Source organism: Patella vulgata, chromosome 3 (genome assembly GCF_932274485.2).
Source record: "Patella vulgata chromosome 3, xgPatVulg1.2, whole genome shotgun sequence".
NCBI lineage: Eukaryota > Metazoa > Mollusca > Gastropoda > Patellidae > Patella > Patella vulgata.
Window position 1 is genome coordinate 81,997,874 of NC_065881.2, and position 23,305 is coordinate 82,021,178.

At 38.7% G+C, this 23,305-nt stretch overlaps 1 protein-coding gene and 1 long non-coding RNA gene across 3 annotated transcripts; one reads left to right on the forward strand and one right to left on the reverse strand.

Moving 5' to 3' along the window:
- The first annotated feature begins 234 nt into the window (after positions 1-234).
- LOC126816971 (uncharacterized) lies at positions 235-9,935 on the forward strand. Of its 2 annotated transcripts, none has more exons than XR_008787750.1 (3): positions 235-384; positions 7,489-7,772; positions 9,579-9,935. It is a non-coding gene; the product is annotated as an uncharacterized LOC126816971 (long non-coding RNA). The 2 variants fall into 2 exon arrangements; XR_007678686.2 differs by lacking the exon at positions 235-384 and adding an exon at positions 852-990.
- A 2,150-nt stretch (positions 9,936-12,085) lies between these two features.
- LOC126816970 (spermatogenesis-associated protein 24) lies at positions 12,086-20,986 on the reverse strand. The gene is made up of 6 exons (XM_050543781.2): positions 20,780-20,986; positions 18,639-18,716; positions 16,682-16,744; positions 14,797-14,927; positions 14,326-14,396; positions 12,086-13,395 (listed from the first exon to the last, which is right to left on the reverse strand). Exons 1-6 carry the CDS (start codon positions 20,948-20,950, stop codon positions 13,175-13,177), a joined length of 735 nt encoding a protein of 244 aa, XP_050399738.1. The 5' UTR covers positions 20,951-20,986; the 3' UTR covers positions 12,086-13,174.
- Positions 20,987-23,305: the final 2,319 nt, after the last annotated feature.

The following is a 23,305-nucleotide window of genomic DNA, read 5'->3' on the forward strand; positions in this document are numbered from 1 at the left end:
GTACGTTTACGCCAACGTGTCCAAAATGCACATGATGGGTTGATCTCATCATTTTTCTAACCTTGACATTTCTCTTTATCAATTATAATACTGACGTAATACATATTGTAGACTCTATTATCATATAAACACTTTTTATATCTGGAACTGTAGGTCTCAACAATCTAGGCTACAATGAAACTGAAATAGTTACTATAAATAAATGGGTTTTTCCATGAGGGGCTTCAAAAAATAAATACTTCCCGTTTGATTTGTGCAGCGTCGCCCAAGTTTTAGTGTCACAGAGCGAGTAGACATCGCTATAAGGTTGTAGTGTAGATAATTCAAGACACCTGGTTGACGTTTTTAACAACCCAAATCACATTATAAATGATGTCTAATCACGTGAGTACAACGTTATACATCAAATATAAATATCAATATTTAAAACTTGCTGTTTGTACTTGTGGAGCAGATGATCTACTTTTATCAACTGTTTATACGTCGAGTTTATTATACTAAAGTATCTAAAACTTTTAATTTTGAAATAGTTTAATTAAAGCAGAATGGAAATGGGTTGATATTGATATGCGATACTGTGACCAGGGGCCTGTTTCACGAAATTTTAACCCTTATCCTAAATCACAATCCACATATGACGTAATAACACCTGGCTCCAGTGGATGGAAAAAAACGCTTACCCATTCGTTAGTGTGAACTGCAAGGGTAGACAACTCTGTTTGGGAGATTGGCTCGTGCTGTGGGATTTCACGGTATTTGATTTTATACGCAATAGTAATATCATATCGTTGAGTGAAATAACTGAGTCAGTTACTATAAATAAATGGGTTTTTCAATAATGGGGTTCTCTATTTCCTGTTGTACAGCGCAGACTCACCCCTTTTCTTAGAACTAAAAGCTCTCTAACATCGATAGAAGACGGTTGTGTTATAGTTTAGGAGATATACCTGTGACCATATACAATATTATCTAATCAATATGTCTGATCAAGTGAGTACAGATATTAACTATCATTACACGATAGAAAAGTCGTATTTTCCGTTCACACAATTCTAGTAAAGACGCCATAAGTTGTGACGACCTTTTATAAGGGTTAAGGTACATTTATGTACAAGTTGATCCAACTCAAAAGAAAAGTTCGTGTTGGACAGCCTGATTCAAGCACTAAAATGACGTGTAAATACAGAGTTAACATGAGTCATTTCAGTGATAATATATGGGTATAATCTTCATTAATTAATAATCCTCTAAGATAGAAACCACGCCCCTTAACCCAATGACAGACCTTACGATCTAATACGTACCAGTTAGACCAATCACTCACTTCCCCGCCCGGGTGGATAGCCGAGTCGCATGCGCGCTATATAATAATGTCTGTCATTGAGTCAACTGGCATTGTTTCGATTTCCCGGTACGTGACAAGGAGTAAGGTCGCCTGTCCAACCTTGTGGGTTTTCTCCGGGTGACTGGGTCCTCCGGTTTCCCCCCACTGCAAAAGACCCCTACGCGCAAGCGATTTTTTAAAATATAATTGGACCATGTGTTAATCCCGAAATAACCTAGTTTGTATTGAGTCGACGTTACCCCCCCCCCCCCACCACCACCACCTCCTCTCTCTCAATCTCTCTCTCTCTTTGTAGATAAGTCAGTCAGTCAGTCAATGCAATATAAGTCCATATTTTAGTGGATCATTGTTTTATTGTGAAAAGTTGAGTATAGCAACTGGTCCTCAACTTTCAGATCGCAAGTTATTTAGGACATAGAATAACTTGGAACGAGATTTACCGTTACATGTTTATAAGTTTAGTTTAAACACTAATACTGATAAAATTATACACCCAGTATAGATCTACCTTGACATTCAACAAGCTCGTACTGTGGGAATTCCCGATATTATCACGCTTAGTCAGTTACTATAAATAGATTGGTTTTTCCATAATGGGGACCACAAAAAATTATTTACCTTTTATTTAGCACAGCCTCGCCCATTTTCTAAGAACCATACAAGCCCCCTAATATCGATAGAAGGCGGCTGTGTTGTAATTTAGGGGATATAGCTGTGTTTATTTACAATTATTTACAGTACAGATATTAACGTTGTCCAGGGGCGTAAATGTGGGGGGGGGGTACCCCCCCCCCCCCCCCCAGGAAAAACAATAGTCGGTCGCAAAATCAGTGCAGTCGGTCGCAAAATAAGAGCAGTCGGTATCAAAATAAGTGCTCACTGCACACGTCACGCTACTCACGCAAAACTTTAGTATAAAATAACCATGTCAACTTATCATGTTTGAAAAAATGATGTGTTTCACTGTTATTCTGTTGTGAGTATGTAGGTCTAAGAACAAAATTTCCCCCAGGTGGAAAAATAGTCGGTCTCAAAATAAGTGCAGCCACTGCAGTCGGTCTCAAAAGCATGCATCGCTGTCTTAATGAATTAATGAGATAAACATATAATGCCAGAAAAGATCCCAAATACTAGTCGGTCGCAAAATCAGTGCAGTCGGTCGTAAGATATGAGCAGTCGGTATCAAAATAAGTGCTCACTGCACACGTCACTCTACTCACGCAAAACTTTAGTATAAAATAACCTTGTCAACTTATCATGTTTAAAAAAATGTTTTTCGCCCTATGGCAAAAAAATAGTCGGTCTCAAAAACAAAGTGCTCACCGCAGTCGGTCTCAGACTAAATGAATTAATGGAGTGTTTTCTGACCATCAGAATTCTGCAAAATCTCTCCCCAAAGTCCAGGGCATTTCAGAGACCAAGTAAGCGCCCCATTGAGGTAAAGTGCCCTCAGGCCCAGTCCTCAAAAATTAAAAGCTCAGTTACATATCGGCGCTCAATTCCATTATGCCACCATTCTTCAACTTCTTCTCTGTCTTATACTATCTCATCACTATCATATTCACAGTTACAGTGAATCGCCCAGTTAGTAGTACGAATAGTGAGTGAGTCGTGGTTCAAAAGACTGTAGAATTGTTAGTTCTACTCTCACAAAACAGGCGACATTGACAGATAGGCCTCAAGATTCTGTCCCATTTCTTATCCTCTCGTTAACGAGAATTTGGATCCATTTGCCATGACATTAAATAAAATTGTCAGGCCCAGTCCCAAAAATTAAAAGCTCGGTTACACATCTGAATTTTTTTCGCGCCTGCGGCGCTCGATTCCATTATAACATCATTGTTCCACTTCTCTGTTGTCTTATACTGTCTCAGCACTATCATATTCACGGTTATACTGATCTGCCTAGTTATGTTAGTAGTACCACTGGCACTGTTCTGTGGGGCGTCAGCCTATACAAAAGTTCTGTCAACTCTTGCAAAACAGGCGGAATTGACAGGGGCAGATCTCGAGATTTTTTCTAATTGACTACTGCACATGGCCCCTACAAAACTCGCACCTGTGGTGCTCAGCTCCTGACTGCGTCACTCGTACTAGGATTATGGGCATCAGTCGGTCGCATTTTGGCTAAACACCCCCCCCCCCCAAACAAAATCGTTATGTACGCCCCTGACTTTGTCAACACGAGAAAGAAAAGTCGAGTGGACCTTACCTCCGCCCCTCTCTCTCTCTAAAGAAACGAGCGTCAATCCTAGTAAAGACACCATTAGTAGTGACGATCGGTTCAAGCGGTTTAGGCATTTTTTGGACTTGTATAGACAGCACCACACGTTTTCTCAAGATAAAAGCTCATGTTGGACAGGCGACCCTACACCATGTCACGTTCGGAACAATCGGGAAACTAAACCACACCACGTGACTAAACGACAGACCTTTTGATCTAAAGCGCACGCGTTATGAGAGGCATCTGGCGTGCGAATATTTAGACATAACCGTGTTAACATGGGTGATTTCAGGGATAGATAAAGAATCTATATCAAAAAATATCAACTCAAGTAAATATGTTAAAATGAACGAGGCTGTGCCAAGTTTGTTTGGTTTTTTTTTAAATTTATCGACGAGTGTTGATATTTTCTTATATCAAAAACTACGGAAGCGTATAGGGGTCATGCAAAATTTTATAGAACGTCTCGAGATCCTGCGATCCTGTGATACTTTCTCGAAATCCCGTGATCACCTGGTAATTTTCTCGAGATCTCAATTTAATCTTCTCGAAATCCCCTGATAATTTTCCTGAGATACTGACATCCTGTGTAAAATTTCTCGAGAATTCGAGTTAATGTTCTCGAGATATTGACATCCTATGTAAATTTTCTCGAGATACCGGGTTTATATAAAACTTTACATGATAGTATCTCCACGTTGTGAAGCCACCATTCGCCCAATACTTCGCACCAAATTTGATAAAAAAAAAAGTACTCTTAACATTTTTTACAAAAGGAAAACTGCTAACTAATGAAAGAATAAACGGACAATCGATAGGGTACCCATGATTTACACTAAATGTGAAATATGATTAAAATCGATAGGGTTCATCTTCTTATGGCCCCAATACTTCACACCAAATATGAAATTCAAAACCCCGCCACGTTAGATTTAATGTGTGAAGCTTTGAATTACAGACATGCTTGTTAAATTATTCCAATTTAATGTGTGGGCGACGTTTAATTGAAAATGTCATTTTTTGCATGGTTTTCAGACCATATCTTGTTTTATAATAAAGCTTCTGCTTCGGAGCAGATTTTAAATTAAAAATCTTGAAAAACTCTGGGCTCTAACGCGTTCACAAGGTTTACCGGAAAATAGGAATTTTAACGATAGCCACGCAAAGTGTGGAGATACGCCCACGCAGCATCTATGCCTTAACAGCAAATTATGCAAAGGAAAACTTGGTTGTTTAATAAATTGAATAAGGATCTAGCATTCATCAAGAAATTCAATCTTTATCGTGTTCACGTGCTTGTTATATCTCTAGGACAGAAAACCTTATATTGCTGAAAATCAACAGGGGTCAGTCATCTTTGTCGCGGAACACTGAATATCGAAAATCATTTAAAAACGAGGTTTTTAAAGAATGGAGAGTATAACTCCGGAACGGAAGATCGCTAACCATTGAATATGAATGACCCCAAAGCTTCACACAAAATTGTAAAAGCGAAGCCTCTATGACGTGAACAAGGCTTCCGGGGAGGTGAAGGGTGTGTGTGTGTGTGTGGGGGGGGGGGGGGTATATTACGGAACAGAAAGTCAAAGAATGCTGTATATCGATAGGGTCCTTCCTCTCATCGTCACATTTGAAAAAAATACGGACAAAGAGGGTAACACTCGAACAGAAGTTTGCTAAGTACTGAAAATCGAGAGGTCCTAGTGATTCAAACCACATTTGAAAAACAAAATCAGTTAAAAACTGTAGGCTCTATTGGGTTAACAATTTTTTCGGAAAAGGTGGACAACTCCAGAACGACAAGGTGCGCTAGAAGCGACAGGGACCGCCCTCCCATGGCACCAATGCTTTACACTAAATTTGAAACAAATCCGTTAAAATCTGTAGGCTCTGTCGTGCTATTAAGGTTTTTGGGAAAGTGTTGTGGGGGGGGGGGGGGTAAACTACGAAACGACTGGTTGTGGGGCGCTGAGAATACGTTAAATCTACGCGCACGCATAAAAACACCCGAGATCTCGAGAAAATTTACATAGGATGGCAAGATCCCGAGAAAGTTAACTCGAATTCTCGAGATCGTTAACACAGGATGGGAGATTCTCGAGAAAATTATTAGGCGATTTCGAGAACATTAAGTTGAGATCTCGAGAAAGTATCACAGGATCGCAGGATCTCGAGGTCTTCTACAAAATTTTGCGTGACCCCTATACGCTTCCGTAAAAAACGATGAGTAGAAGATTTTATTAATCACGCAACCCTTTCTTACACGCCCAAATAAATAAATAAATTAATAAATAAATAAATAAATATAATTCTTTAGTGTAGATTTTGTTTCATGTAAAGGTATGAAAGTTGCCACGCATGCGATATCTACTGTAGACTGTGATAATATATGGTGTATATAACGTCTACTCAACACAAACTCGGCCATTTCGGGACTAACACATGGTCCAATTATATTTCAAAAATTCGCTTGCGCGTAGGGGTCTTTAGCAGTGGGAGGAAACCGGAGGACCCGGAGAAAATCGCACCCACGCCAGTTGACTCAATGACAGACCTCATGATACAACACGCACGTGCTAACCATTCGGCCATCCAAACCCCCTTTCCTGACACACACACACACACGTGACTATGGTAAATAAAAACAAACCGTATGTTACTCTCGTGGTTTTCTAATCTAATTATAAAGTCGTTAGCTACAAAACAATTCTTGCTACAGATTGAATTAAATTTATAATATGACGTAATCAATTGCACAGTAACTGGTTGAAACTAGTTCAAGTTGTGGGAATTCCCGTTATGTATTATTTATGAATGTGTTTTCTCTCTAGGTTTAACTATATATATATATAAAACCAGTCTGACCAGTAGATTATATTATGTATAAAAAAGACCAGTCTGACGAGTAAATTATATTATGACATTATACACGTAAACGTGAAGTGAAACTTAAAATTAAAGAGGCATTATTCCAGAGTTATATCTGCTTATTGCAGGCCTTTCTTTGGGCCTTAAATATTATATAAACTATTAATTAGACATTTGTTTACATGACAAGTTCATAATCGATTCTCTAGACCATCGGGTGGCCCCGAGTTTATGTAGATTAGAACGGTTCTGCCATTTAATGATTTAATTTAAAAATTACGATTACAAACAATGAATGCACACAACTTGTCAAAACTACAAACATTGATAACTTCGCTCAGAATACAGTAATTTGAATGACATTTTCAATATATTTTCATGTATTTTGCATTATCTGTTTTTGGAAATATTATAGCAGGAACGGGCAAATTTGCACAATGGACATCCACCCCCTTCATCTTATATTAAATTTTTGACGTCCGTAGATCGAGTTTACGGTCTAGTCTAAACAGAATTACTAACACAGAAATCCAGAAATATAGAATTTTATCACACCAAGGATCAAAATAAGTAATCTTCAAGCAAGAGGTTGTCTAACGCATAGACCTGTTAATTGTGCAAGTCGTGGACGTGACCCCACGCTTGTCCGTGAACAGAGGTCAGAAGTAGAGTAGCCTAGCCTCTTGGCCCATCATTCGAACGACAAGCCACATTTTCTTTCTTATCCCTGCGTGCTGAGATGTGGGGACTGAACCTAACATACGCCCACCACACCCGGTTTCGAATCCCAGGTTGTACGTGACAAGGAGTAGGATTGTCTGTCCAACCTCGTAGGTTTTCTCCGGGTCCTCCGGTTTCCCCCCCCCACACTGTTGAAGACCCCTACGCGCAAGCGAATTATTGAAATAAAGTTAAACCATATGTTCGTCCCGAGATGACCTGGTCTGTGTCGAGTGGACGTTAAACCCCATTTCTCTCTCTCCCATCACACCCACTGATAGTATTTATTGTTATAAAATGTTTTATGTATATATTATAATATATTATTCAGAACGTAACCAACAACATGTATACTTCAAACATTACATACCATGTTAACGGTGATGGTGTCGGGGTACAGATTGGAAACGGTAATAGTTTCCAACAGACCAATCAACTTCAAGAAGAGGTAGTTGACCTGCGGGAAGAGGTAGGTGAATTAAAAGACCAAGTCCGGCAACTGAAGGAAAGAATGGCCGCGTTAGAAAATAATAATGATGATACAAACACTGAGGAACCAGAATATCAGATGGATGACGAGGAGGAGGATATGATTACTCTTAAGATCATACGTTTGTAAGTATAAACTATGATTTATAATATACTATTCAAAAAAAGTAGGGGATATTTGATTTTTAAGTGTTATTAAAGTCACCTAATGAAACTGACGAAGAAACAAATGACAAAATGAAATGAAGTTCACATTCATCGATTTATTCTAAATGATCATTAGACTAAGTAAGGCACAGACTGACCATTATAAGGGTAAAATGATACCCGGGGTCAAACAGCAAAGTTACCACAGCATCACAACCAAGTCAGTAACGGGTAAATCCTCCTCTGTTTGCCAAACAAGCATTGATCCGACGTGGCATACTCCTAATGAGACGTCTAAGTTCATTTTGGTCCAGATTGTCCCATTCCTGTTTCAACGCAGCAGCAAGTTCTTGGACATTGGCAGGACGTTGTTGACGTTGACGTAACCTCTGTCCAAGCATGTCCCAGACATGCTCGATGGGGGAGAGGTCGGGACTCAGTGCTGGCCAAGGTAATGTGGTGATGTTCTGTTGTTGGAGGTAACCTGTAACGATCCTGGCCCTGTGACATCTTGCGTTGTCATCCTGGAAGATGAAACGGCGGCCATGACGTCGTGCGAACGGCACAACATGGACTGCCAAGATGTTGTCCCGGTAGTACTGGCCTGTAACACGCCCTGCAACAACATGTACAGCCGTTCTTCCAGCAACAGTGATGCCTCCCCACACCATAACAGAACCACCCCTAAATCGATCATGTCTGATGACGTTAACGTCTTGGAAGCGCTCGTTTCGACGACGCCACACCCTCCTACGTCTGTCCAAAAAATCAACAGTGAACCTTAACTCATCTGAAAACATCACATTGCTCCAGCGTCGATTATCCCAGTGTTGACGATCCCTACACCAACGACGTCTTGCCTGAATGTGATGATCTCTCAAACAAGGGATCACGCGAGGACGTCGGGCGCGAAGGTGAGCCCTATGCAGTCGATTCCGAATCGTCTGGCCACTCACTCTCACACCAGTGTCTGTTTGAAGACGAGCGCTGATCTGATTTGCTGTGATGACACGATTTTTCAAGGCCAAGGTACGGATAAATCGATCCTGGGCTTGAGTTGTCGCCCTTGGTCGACCTGAGCGTGGTCTGTCCTGTACAGATTGTGTATCACGGTATCTGGACCATAGCCTGCTTATGACAGACTGAGAAACATTCATCGTCCGCGCCACAACCGCCTGTGTTGTGCCGATCTGTAGCATGCCAAGGGCACGTAACCTTTCATTTTGGGTAAGCCGACGCATATCAAAATTTGTTTTCTGGTCACTAAAACAATTAAACTGATGTTTCCACCCTGGAATTCAATGCCACAATGACTGTAACATTCAAAGTCAGAGTCGTGCAAATCTTGGGTTGGACCCCCATGATGATCCCAAGCATCACATGCATTCCATGCGGTAGCTATTGGTGCGTTTGGGCGTCACATGTAACTGGAAATGTTTCTTCTGTTAGGTTCTATAGTGACTTTTTTCGTAGTCATTTGCATATTTTAGTATTATGCCTCCAAAATCAAATATCCCCTACTTTTTTTGAATAGTATATAATATAGCTGTACTAGTAGATATATCTCGATATATTACAGTATATACTACATGTTATACAATATATTTAACTGGTATTACAGTGATGTGTATAAAATGGTACCTGTATTATATTTACATATATCTGTAGGTGTTTTAACAATTTTAACATATTTACCTGTATCTATAGAGGTAGGTATTATAATATAATATATATTTACCTGTATTTACAATAGTAGGTATAATATATATTTACCTGTATTTACAGTGTTGGGTATGGTGAGATGACTATAAGGGTTAGTAGAGATAAACCTGTAAGTCAACTAGTATCTATAATAAAGGAGGAGGATAGAAGGAAGTATGGTAGAGATGTTGGTGTTCGTTGTACTTATACCTACAGGTTAAAACAGATGAAGATCATCTACGACTATAACAACAACAACAACAGCGATCTACCATTATCACATCATGATGTAGGTGATGGTGATACAGTCTTCTGGGGGTAGTTTGTTTGATTATAAAACAGGAAGAGTTTATATACATATATAAGTCTTGTTTTATGTACTGATATTTATACAATCCCATGTATACGTAATCACAATGTCATATTATAATGGATATTTTATATTTTGTATTCAGTTTATTGTGAACTCTCTGGAGAGTGCCGGGGGAACTGCACAAAAAAACACAGATAAAACAGCAAGAACAATTAGATACATATGCCAGTACATGTGGTCTTACGTCGGGTGGGGTAGGGTGTGGGTTGTCAAAGAAAGAATTAGAAACATATTCTCATATATGTTGTCGAAATAATTAGATACATAATCCAATACATGTGGTCCTAGCTGTGTGGGGTGCAAAACACAGCTTAGACATGGGCCTGAGGGGGTGGGGGCAGGACAAGGGCCCCGCGGTTCATGGCAAAAAGAGAACAAATTCAAATTCCAGATGAAAGTTTCACGTTAATCGCCGTTATATGTCATTTCCGCTCATTTTATGCCGTTTGGAACTGAATAGATTTCGTATGTAATTATTCTTGTATTACAAACCGTTTAATTGTGTGCTACGCATGCGTGCCATTCAAAAGGATGTAAAATAATCTATACGTTGCGTTAGGGGCCCCGTGATTCTAGTCAGACCCAAGGCCCCGCCCCGGTTAAGCTGGGCTTTGGTGGGGTGTCAGAGAAAATAAATTAGATATATGTGGTAGCCTAATGGACGGGTGATTGTGACCCCTGATCTTATGTCAGAGATTGTACAAGAATAATTCGATACATATATTCATATACATCTGGTCCTAGGTGACAGGCGTTAGTACGACTAACTTACGAGTTTTATTATATATCATTTTAAAAATTGATCTAATGACTATTCCGTGGCTTATTTAGCAGGTGCACTGTGCGGATGTGTGGGTATGGTGTGGTCGGATAATTGTAATGCAACACGCCTGATATTTAATTCGTGATCTCGTATACGAGGTTGTTAAAAACGAAAGGAGATGAATATAAAAAAAAATCTTTAGACAATCAGTGCGAATTATCAACATTCTGAATTTCACGATATATAGAAGTGTTGAATTTAAATGTTTCAGTGTATGTATTATTGTTTGTCTTTTAGGAAATATTGAAAGCCACCATGCCCCCCCCCCCAATCTTTATAGATCTACGATAATGGCTCTGAAGAAGAACTTTAGGGATTATCGAGTGAGCTCCTGTTTGTCATAGGTGACATGATTATTATATAAAGTGAGCTTAGTTCTTCGGAAGAAACGAAAACCCATAGACGAAAATGATGTGTTGTGAAGTTGAAACATATGACGTGATCTTCAGAATATCTACATTGATCTATATAGTAAATACACGAGTATCCCGAGAGAGAGAGAGAGAGAGAGAGAGAGAGAGAGAGAGAGAGAGGGGGGGGGTGGGATTTAAAGTCTCCTCGACACAAACTAGGTCATTTCGAGACTAACATGTGTTTCAATTTTATTAAAAGGGAACCCCCACCCACCCAGAAAAAACACTATTATAATATGCACAATTTGTAGATGCTTAAACTATCTTGCCCAACAAATGTCCTCCACCAGACTTGGGTAACCCCATAAATAAATCCTGGAAAGGGACCTAAGATTAACTGGATAGTGTAAAACCAACTGGCCTCTGATCTACCGTTTTGACCAGAGGGTACATGCATGTTAAAACTTGTTAGTTTAAATCTAATAAAACCTGTATGGTAAAACCTCCCGAAACCCTGTATAGTAAAAACATCTAAAAAATGTATGGTAAAGCCGTTAACAGGTACGGCACGGTTCATAGTTTTTATTGTGTAGACAGGTCAAACATAAGCGTGCCGTGACTGGTACCGTACCAATCTGGCCCACTGAAGTGAGGTAGTCTCGGCACAGTACCAGGCACGACACACTTAAATTTTCATAGTGTAATTAAACGCTAACCGGTCTGAGAATGAGAACGGTTTTAGTACGGATTACTGTGCATGCCCCAAATGAACCTGTCAAAATGGATGTCCAAACTAAATCAATCGCCATAATTGTTGTCATACTTTTCTGTGAAGAGTTCCACATTTGCCTGGCACGGTTCCGAGGCTGGTTATTTTAAAGTAATGTAAACACGTCAATTTCTTGAAATGTATTGCGTCCTGATACCGTGCCGTTCTCGGCACGCTTATCGCGGCCATGCATAAACAGGGATTATGTGTCAGAAATTGTTGAAAATCAAGGGCCATTACTCTGACAATAGGAGACAAGGCATATTGTTATAATTTCCATTTAATAAATTATCACAGTAAATCAAGTAGCTGTACAATGTTTCTCTAATATAAATAGGGGACAAAGCACAAAGGGTAATAACTCTGGCAATATAAGACATGGCACATTGTTATAATTTCCATTCAATAATTCTCACACACAGTATATCAAACATAATCATATAAATGTAGCTGTACCACCATACTCTAATTAATGATGAACAGAAAACTTTATCCATCACACAATGGAAATTTCAAGAAAGGAAATGAAATCGTGTTTTAACATTTTATTTTTCTGCACAGTGGTATACACAAGACAAACTGGTATACACCACATCACAATCGTATACACAAGAAACACTGGTATACACCAGGAAGGACACCATTGAAAGAATATACACAGGGTTTCACTTGAATCAAATATTGTTTAAACTGGACAATAGCAATACATGTATATATCTTAAAATAATTCACATGGCTACCAGTTTGTAGAGTTGGGGCTGAACAGTGGGATGTTAAATCCCATTTCATTTCACCAGTTTGTAGCCTTTTTTGACCAGACCCTATCTATTTGAGAAACATCCTGGGTGATCAACTATTCAGTACATTACACATATATGACTGGTGTCAATCATAATTTATGCAGAAAATCAATGACTGGCATCAGAAAAGGAAATGTATGTCAGCAGCTGGTTTTCTCCTCAAATTGGTCAAGAAAGATCCTCTGATGCAGGACAGTGAGTCTTGTCAACGACAATGCATCTAGTCGTTCGACAGGAAACCACATCAGCGCACATATTGATGAATCTTCAACAGTTTGAAGAAAATGGTTGAAACACTGCTGTCAAAAACAAAAAAGTTCCCTCACAGCACACTGCATTGAGTATGACTATCTCTATTATTGGTGCAGTAGGACATTAAACCTCATTTCCCAGCATGGCAGCATTTCTTCTAGGGTTAGGGTTAGGGCTGGTATTCTCCAAGTAAACACTGAACATGAGTGTAATTTACCATGACCATTAGAACCATGGATAGTAATAAAGGCAATGGTGAAATAACTTATTTAAGAGTTTGAGGTTGTTATGGTTGTGAGGAAATCTGAAATCATCTTTTCGATCCAATTTTCCTCGAAGTTCCCAGTTTTTTATTTGTTTTTTCTTCCATCATTTGAGCTATGTATTGTTCTTGTTGTTTTTCAACATCAATTTCCCCGACTTTCTGTTTGTATTTATGACTTTGTTCCATCAACAGATTTCGTAACCTTTTTATTTCCTCATCTTTATCTTGTATGTTGACTTCTTGATTTTTACACCTTGTCTTTGTTTCTGTAAAAGAATGAAAATAAATAAACAGATTGGAGATTATTATCTTCTCAACATAATACAAACTAAAACAAGTGGTTGCCATGCAAGATAAGCCCACATTTTGCAAAAGATGGACAAAGAATAGATAAAACAAAAATTTTTTTTCGTACTATCAGTGTCCATAATGAAGAATGTTACTGTCCAACCTGTGTCGATATCGTTAGGAACCAAGATCTTTGGGACAAATATTAAGTTTCATCAAAATCGAATAAAAATTGTGACCTGTAGGGGTCCACAAAATGTGAATTGACACACAGACGGACTTCCGCCTACTCTCCTTAGATTTACAACAGTCAAGCCAATGGGTACATGGAGAGAGAGAGAGAGAGACAGAGAGAGAGAGAGAGATGAAAAGGGTTTAAGGTCCACCTGACACAAACTAGGTCATTTTGGGACTAACATTTCAATAATTTGCTTGCGCATAGGTGTCTGTAGCAGTGGGAGGAAACCGGAAGACCCGGAGAAAATCCCACGAGGTTGGATAGACCATACTCCTTGTCACGTATAACCAGGGAATCGTAACCACGCCAGATGACTCAATGACAGACCTTATGATACAATGTGCACATGCTAACCATTCGGCCATCCAACCCCCCAGGTACATGAATGGACCACGCTTTTATGTTCCATCTGCAGGACTTGACATAATTTCCTTGTTGGCCTTGCAGGTGCAATCCCTGATAAAATTACACAGGTTCTACATGACAAGGAGTAGGGTCGCATGTCCAACCTCATTGGTTTTTCTCTGGGTTCTCTAGTTTCGTCACACTGCTAGAGACCCCTACACGCAAGCAAATTATTGAAATAAAATTGAACCATATGCTAGTCCCGAAGTGACCTAGTTTGTGTCAAACAAAGTAAGTCACATGATTCATAATATTATATTTTTACCTGTCCATTTTGATTCAATATCTTTCTGTCTGTTTGACATCTGTACTGTTTTATTCTTTAAACTGTTATACCTGAAAACAAATACACTCATATTCAAATGAAACCAAAACCCAATCATATTCATTCTCTCAAACTGTACCAAGAAGACCCAATCATATTCATTGTTTCAAATCAAGACCCAATCATATTTATTGTTTCAAATCAAGACCCAATCATATTCATTCGCTGAAATGGTATAACGACTCAATAATATTCATTGTTTCAAATTGTCAAGAACCAATCATGTTCATTGTTTCAAATGGTATCAAGATTCAAGGCCCAATCATATTCATCATCTCAAATTGTACTATGGTTGAAATGTATAAAGGGTTCTGTAACTACTGTGACATACCCCCTGATACTCTATGGACACGAATCATGGATTCCTGAATATCACGTTTTTGTGGAACCTAATAACCAAATTCTACTTACGAAGCCTCAAATGAAAGCTTTTCTCGTTCTAGTTGTTTGGTGAGAATCTCTATTTCACCAAGTGAAAACTCCAGTTTATCAGTAACCTCTGTTAATTTGTTCCGTGTTCTTGCATGTTCATATCTTTCTGTCTACAAATAAAATTGTTTCAACAAAAATATAAATCTATATTCATATTAACCTAAACACATCTAATATTGAAAATCCAAGCCAAGTTCAATCTACTATATACCTCTAGGCTTGATGAAAATCTGCTACGTTTTATATCTTCTCAGATTTGAGCAAACTCCTGTGTGATAAGGAGCATCGAGTGTTCATTTTTAATGTCAATAATTACTTAATTTTTCCCCACCATATATTTACAGGAATTTCAAAAAGTGAGAGAAATGGGGTTTAATATCCACTTGACACAAACTAGGTCATTTCAGGACTAACATATGGTTTAATTATATTTCAATAATTCGATTGCGCGTATGGGTCTTTAGCAGTGACAGGAAACCGGAGTACTCAGCGAAAATCCACGAGGTTGGACAGTTGATCCTACTCCTTGTCACATACAACCGGGGAATCAAAATCACACAGGACTTTTAACCGTGTGACCTTATAATATAAGGTAATATAAAATTGGGTTCTTATGATGTAAAATTAGCTATTAATATCCAGATATGTCACACCCGTTGAGCGCTCAGTTGTAGTTGAGAACACTACATGTATAATGTATATCTAAAGTCGTAATAAAAAAATAAATTTACCCAACGAAGAAATTGAACTGTCAGTCAAATATTTTACATGACAGGAAAACAGATATTTTTGGAGGATTGAGCGATATTGTTAGATTGTGAATTGAAACAACGATATATATATATACATATATAATGTTGTATAATAGTACTATATAGATCAGGAAACAGGCATGAAGTCACCATCATCATCATTTAATTGTGATGTCATATTAAAGTCAATCAATTGATATGCAATTATCCAAGGAATAAGCATGTCGTTTCATATCGATAGTACCGGAATTCATCTTTTTTCGAAGCACATCACCCCCAAGTAATGAAATGAAATAGGGTTTAATGTCCTACTGTTCTGCTGGGCTAATGAAGGCGGGCATGCCCCATACAGTATGCTATGAGGGAAATTTTGCCCAGGCAGTGGCACTATGGCCTACTCTTATATCAAATTCCTAACGCCAAGGGATCTTTTACGTGCACGTCATTGTGTACCTGGGACCTCGGTTTTCCGTACCATCCAAACGAGTAGACAGCTGTCCTTGTCAGGCCCTCCGTCCTGCACCACTGACAAGGGGAAACCACGTCGGAAAATCCTGTTGAACTTTCTCGGCTAATGCAGGGATCGAACACGTAACCTCCTGGCTAGCGAGCCAGCGTCTTACCCACTTAGCCACCGTGACTCCATCACCCCCAAGAAAAAGAACAACAACAAAATGAATAACGCAGAATAAAAATTTGTCTAGCCGAAATAATATTCAATGAGGAAATACTTGTCTATATACAAACCTGAATATAAGGCACCTGCCACAGACTTTGTCAGACACAAATTAGCATACAATGTTTATATTATTACAAACGTTGTCCAGACTTGTCATATATACTATTTCCCTACCTGTTACAGGTGCCCCATGTCCAGACTTGTATTATATACTACTTCCTTACCTGTTACAGGTGCTCTATGTCCAGACTTGTATTATATAGTATTTCCCTCTACCTGTTACAGGTGTCCCATGTCCAGACTTGTATTACATGTACATAGTATTTCCCTACCTGTTACAGGTGTCCCATGTCCAGACATGTACTATTTCCCTACCTGTTACAGGTGCCCTATGTCCAGACTTGTATACATACATACATGTACATATACTAACCTGTAGTTCTAATAAAATCTTTTCAAATTCTTCTTTAGGTACATATTTATCTTTTATGGTAGCCTTCAAATTAAAATAAAAACAGAGTATCGAGTTATTGAAAAAAACAAAACAGATTGTAGACCCTACTCTTTGTCATGTCATTGTGTGGTGTGGGATCCAAATCACAGCTTGCACAGATGACAAGACATAAAATCTGTAGTCTCCTGATTTAGACAAAAAATTGACCTTACCCCATTGCTTGCATACGCGGTGGACACATTAGCCGAAATCATTTGGGCGAATCGTTCGGCCATATCAATCGCGATTCGCTTCACCAGTCAATTGCATCACATTTCATTTCACATGATTAAACATGGTGGCGACCATGTTTTCAAACAATCACATGATTTCTCGATATGAGCGGATGGTGAGTGGTGATTGGCCAATGAATTCTATAATCGGGTGAATGCTTCGGCAAAGCAGACACACCAGGCAAATATATCAAACATGTTTGATTTGGGCGAATCATTCGGTCGAATGAGAGTGGGCACACTAAGCGAATTTCGACGCCGATTGATTCGGCCGAATCATTCAGCTAGTGTCCACCACTTTAGGTAAGAACAGTAAACTCAACAGAGCAACACTCTAATCCAGAAATCTATAAAAATACAAATTGCAACCTACAGTGGCTCAGTCAGTATGGTACGTGCTCACTGACTAGTTTTGTGGGTTCAATTCTAGTGTTGGTCAGGAAAGAGTCCTGGAATTTTTCAGAGTGAGCACCCCCACCCCCCAGCAAAAAAATTTTGACCCCTCCCCCCTGTGAAAAAATTGTCGACCATTAAAACAATAGATACACATTGTCTGTGAATTTTACAGCACCCCTGATAACACTTCCCGCCCACCGTCGTTGCTCTGAGCTAGTTACGGCCCTGTTCAGAGTGGTTTCCCCCTAGTCAGTGATGCCCTAAAGCAAAGACACAGACGTTGATACATAGATGTGCATGTAAAAGAACCAATGAAAGTTAGAATTCAAACTAAGAGATGGTCCTAGAGCTGCTGCCTTGGATAAATTTCCCTCATACTCACAGTCATAGCACCGTATATATTGTACATGTATGCACAGGAGGAGAAGGAGGTTAAACCTCCATTTCATTTCATTTATAATGTATACCATTCATTTCTCAATCTAGACTAGTTGAAATTAGATTACAACTGGTTACACATGTATTAACAAGGACGGCTCTAATATTATGGTACTACCAATATATCCACTAAACCAATCACTCTCTTTCAGGTATTAACAAGGACCAGAGAGAGAGAGAGAGAGAGAGAGAGAGAGAGTGAGTTTAAAGTCTACTCAAAACAAACTCGTTCATTTCAAATTTATTAAAAGGGACTAGGTTGGACAGGTTACCTTACCCCTTGTCACGTACAACAGGGGAATCGAAACCACGACAGTTGACTCAATGACAGACCTTATGGATACAATGCGCACGTGCTAACCATTCGGCCAGCCAACCCCTCATTGGGCTAATGATGACAGGCATATGCCATACAGTGTGCTATGAGTTGAGGGAAATTTTGCCCGTACAGCGGCACAATGGCCTACTCTTATATCAAATTTCAACTACAAGGGGATCTTTTACACGCACACCTGTTTTTCATCCCATCCGAATGACTACAGTGTCCTTTGCCAGGCCTCTATCCTACACCACTGATAAAAGGGGGAACCCTGATGAACTTTCTCGAACAATGCAGGGATCAAATAAGCACCTTCGGATTAGCGAGTCACCATGGCTCCCGTTCTAGTTATGGTCTGTCTTCATATAGTCTACCAATCTACCTGTAAATACCTAGTTATAGCCTGTCTTCATATAGTCTACCAATCTACCTGTAAATACCTAGTTATGGCCTGTCTTCATATAGTCTACCAATCTACCTGTAAATACCTAGTTATGGCCTGTCTTCATACCTGTAAATCTTTCATATTCTTCTTCTCATCTTCTCGAGTAAGCAAACTTTCTTGAAGAACAGATTTTTGATGACTGACCTATAAAATTATAATAAATAAATATACACATGTATGATGTTCAGATAACGAACATCAAACTGTCATGACGATTTACCTAGCTAATTAACACTAACTATAGATACTACCAAATACCACCACATACAGTAGGCCTACCTCATTATCGTGAAAAACTAACAGAATGGTTGAATTACTTTTAAATATCTTGGTATAAAATTAGTTTATGATTTAGTTGTCAGTTGGTGAAAAACTAACAGAATGGTTGAATTACTTATAAATATCCTACAGCATCTTGGTATAAACCTAGTTTATGATTTAGTTGTCAGTCGGTGCAGGACCGGACAATAAATGTCACAATAAAACATAGTCCTGCTATGCACTGGGCTGGGTACCAAGTCTTTAAAGACCCCTGTGTGTGCGCTAAAGCGGTGGACACATTAGCCGAATTATTCTTCACCTAATTTTATTTGGCCAAATGGGTGGACACGTACACTAGGCGCATGCTTCGTACGATCCACCAGTCGATTACATTACCTTTCACGTCATATGATTAAACATGGCGACAACCGTGTCTTTAAACAATCATGTAACTTCCCGATATGAGTGGATGATTGGCTAATCAATTCTATATTCGAGCGAATGTTTCTGCGAAGTGGACACACTAGGCGAATGTAATGCAAGCGAATATAAACATGTTTGATTGGGCGAACCATTCTGCCGAATGGAAATTTGGCTGAATGACAGTTGACACACAAGATGAATTTCGACTTTCGGCTAGTGTGTCCAAAACTGGAAATATGACAACATAATTACATATCATTGTCTGCGAGTGCGATATCACCCCCGGTGGAAATGGAACACCAAGAACAAAAACAAGATTTTGCAGCCTGATTTTGCATTCAGCATTGTACTTTCACTAGTAGTGTAAATTGTGCAAGACCTACGGCGGAGCTACGGCTAGACCAAATCATAGTCTACTTTGTTTGTTAATAATAGTTAATGTCTAGGCTATTAATAATATCTAAATATGATAAAATTGGTATACAGACAACTCATCCCAAAGACAATTCATCCCAAGAGAACTCATCCCAATATAAGACAAGTCATCCCAAGATAAAGACAACTCATCCCAACTTTAAAACATGGGTCGAGATATAAGACAAGTCATCCCAAGAAATAAGTGCTAGTTATATTTGTTTTAATACAATTTATTTCTTTGAAGACCATTCTGATTTTGTTGTAAAAATGTGTTATGTTGATATTGTTGTTTTAATATGATTGATATTGTTTTAAGTTGTTTTAAGCGCTCTGTATACTTAGAACTATCATAGCGTACATGTTTCAATTCTTTCTTTGAACCATACCTGTGACCGAAAATGTTGGCCCCAGTCGTGCTGAGTGTTTCCATATCATTGTCTGATAGAAATTCGTCAGAATATGACATATTCTTTTCTTATGTATGTGTTTCAGAAAAGCTAATATGTGGGGATGAGTTGTCTTCTAACTTGGGATGAGTTGTCTTATATTGGGATGAGTTGGAGGCAGACCACCATTAATTTCCCCATTGACTTCAATGTTAATTCTGGCCTATTTGCCCACCTCCAACTTTTCCCCAAATTTTCGTTGGGCTGAATGTTTTCCACTACAGACAGAGGAACAAATGGTCATGTCTTTGCACTAAAATTTGTATGAGGTTGACCACCAAAATTTTGAGATACACAAACTTGAAGAAGCATACTAAAAACATGTAACTAGTTGCCGTACATATCGCCGTAGCTAACCTGATAACCCTCTTATCCTTCCGCCTCAAAATCATGAATATTTACCAAAACCTGGCAGAAAATGTTAATTCAAACCCTCTTCATCCATTCTAGACCAAAAAATCAACACAAATGGGCATGCAAAAGGGGAGAAAAGAGAGAGAGAGAGAATTGCTATAAATAGACGAACTACAATTCGTGGGTACCGAGATGATGAAATTTAATGGTGGTCTGCCTCCAGTTGTCTTGGGATGAGTTGTCTTTGGGATGAGTTGTCAGGTATTCGATAAAATTGTAAACACAACAATCAACAAACTTACTTACATCGTCATTTAAACGTTGTAATTGTTCCATCTGTGTTTTGAATACATCTTGAATCTGCGCCTGTATAAGGACGTATGTTGGAAGATCTTTTGGGCTTTTCTTTGAATCGTTAATGGATGTTTTCATCGATAAATTGCAAACTTCAGAAATCGCTTCTTCGACTTCGGCCATTTTGAATTCACCGGGAGATTAATGCCGCGATTAACAAGCCTTTACTTGTCCGTATTTGTAAAGGGAGGCAAGAATGCTGAAATATTCTGGATGCAGACCACAAAATATTCATCACGCCATTTAAAACTTACTCCTCGCTGTGTTTCGTTTGATTAGAGCTAATCCCACTTACCACTGCTGTAATGGAAGCAAATTTCTATTCCAAATTATGAGTGGTCAATAGTCCGATTAACAACTAATAGCTTTAAACAGAGCTCCAAATTGGAACAAATATGTTTACATAACGTTACGTCATGACTCACCATTTTATTATGCCCAATTATCCAGGGCATAGCAGAATATTGGAGAAAAACTAATTGTGTGACAAACACGGATACAATGTAAACTATATTAATCTTTGAGAGGCATTTAGTAACTGGACAGAACAATAAACTATAACACATACTTATGGAAAAACAGCTGCTTGTGTATTTGGGCGACGTTTCGAAGAGTATTCTCTCAACGTTATCAAGCCAATTAACGTTATCAAGTTTAGAGTCACCTTCTTAAGGTCAGGCACAGAAAACCAATGCCCTGAATTCTTGACGTCAATGTGACACCCTTCATTAAAAAATCAACCCTTGATCTTACTGTGCTAAAAATTTACCGACCCGTGTCGAATTTATCTTTCATTTCGAAAATTATTGAAAAAATTGTCCTTAATCGTTTTAAATATCATTTGTGTGGAAACAATCTCCAAGAAAAATTTCAATCGGCATACAAAAACGACACAGCACGGAATCCGCCTCACTTTGTGTTCAGAATGATATCGTATGCAGTTTAGATCGGAAGAAACAGGTGTCGTTAGTTTTATTGGACTTGAGTGCGGCATTTGATACGAAAGATCAATCAATCCTCCTCGGGAGGCCTGAAACTCGATACGGTATATCCCGAGACGCACTGAAATGGTTTGAGTCTTATCTGAGTGGAAAACGACAGAGTATTGTTATTGACGCATCTGAATCAATGCCTTAAGCTCTTGATTTTGGTGTTCCCCAGGAATACGTATTGGGACCGGTTTTGTTCACTGCACCAATTGGAGATATCATATGTGAGATGGGTCTTAATTACCACCTCTATGAAGATGATAACATTGGCAAAATCTGACCCTATACTGACCTTTATGCCATTAAACTGTTAATAAATGCTTTTGTTATGTCATCGTTAGATTGTTGTAATTCATTATTGTATTCTCTTCCTAAGTCAGCTACAGAAAATCCAGAATAAAGCAGCTCGAATTGTATCTCTCACCAAACCATCTGACCATGTTACACCTGTTCTAAAACAGTTAGATTGGCTACTGGTTAATAAACGCATCATTCTCAAAATTAACACAATCACTTTCAACTGTTTAAACGATCCTTTGGCACCATCCTATTTATCCGATTTGATTAAAAAATATGTACCTTCTCGTTCCTTACGTTCATCTCATAAAAACCAACTTGTATGTCCAGTACAGTAGTCAAAAATGTGGTGAAAGCTTTTTCATACACAGCACCAAAAGAATGGAACAATTTGCCTCTGGAAGTCCAAAATAGTCCAAACTTGGCTATATTTAAATGACGTCTAAAACCCCTGTTTTTTTACCCCAAACGTTTGAACTATAATTTACATATAAATGCTCCACGTGCGCGCTGTATCACAAGGTCTGTCATTGAGTCAACTGGCGTGGTTTCGATTCCCCGGTTGTACGTGACAAGGAGTAGGGTCGCCTGTCCAACCTTGTGTGTTTTCTCCGGGTCCTCCGGTTTCCTAACACTGATAAAGACCCCTACGCGCAAGCGAATTATTGAAATAAAATTGAACCATGTGTTAGTCCGACGTTGAAATAAGCTGCCCAACCAAACTAGCCAACCGAACATGAAATCGACCGTGATGCTTGGATTTAAAAAGACAATTATTAATATCCAAAACAGTATCACGTATCTTATCTAAACGTTTATCAGGTATAGAAATTGAACCATGTTGATTTTTCGACATTGGGAACAAATCCACTATCAATTAGATCTTTTTTAATCTGAGAACTAACCAAGGTAGCCTCTTCCTCATCCTGTGAAGTTCCAAATCCGTCGTCCAAATACATAACTACAAATTTTCCCTCGCCTCTCCATTTAGCTATTAGAGGTTGTGTAATTTTAGTGAATACATAAGGCGCTGAACTAAGGCCAAATGGTAAAACAAGAAATTTAAAATATTTACAAACACCATTAAATATCCACGAGAACCCCAAAAAAGATGTATGAAGCGGATATATGTCAATATGATGATAAGCCGAATGGATGTCGCAATTAAACAACCAAGAATTAGGTTTCAGAT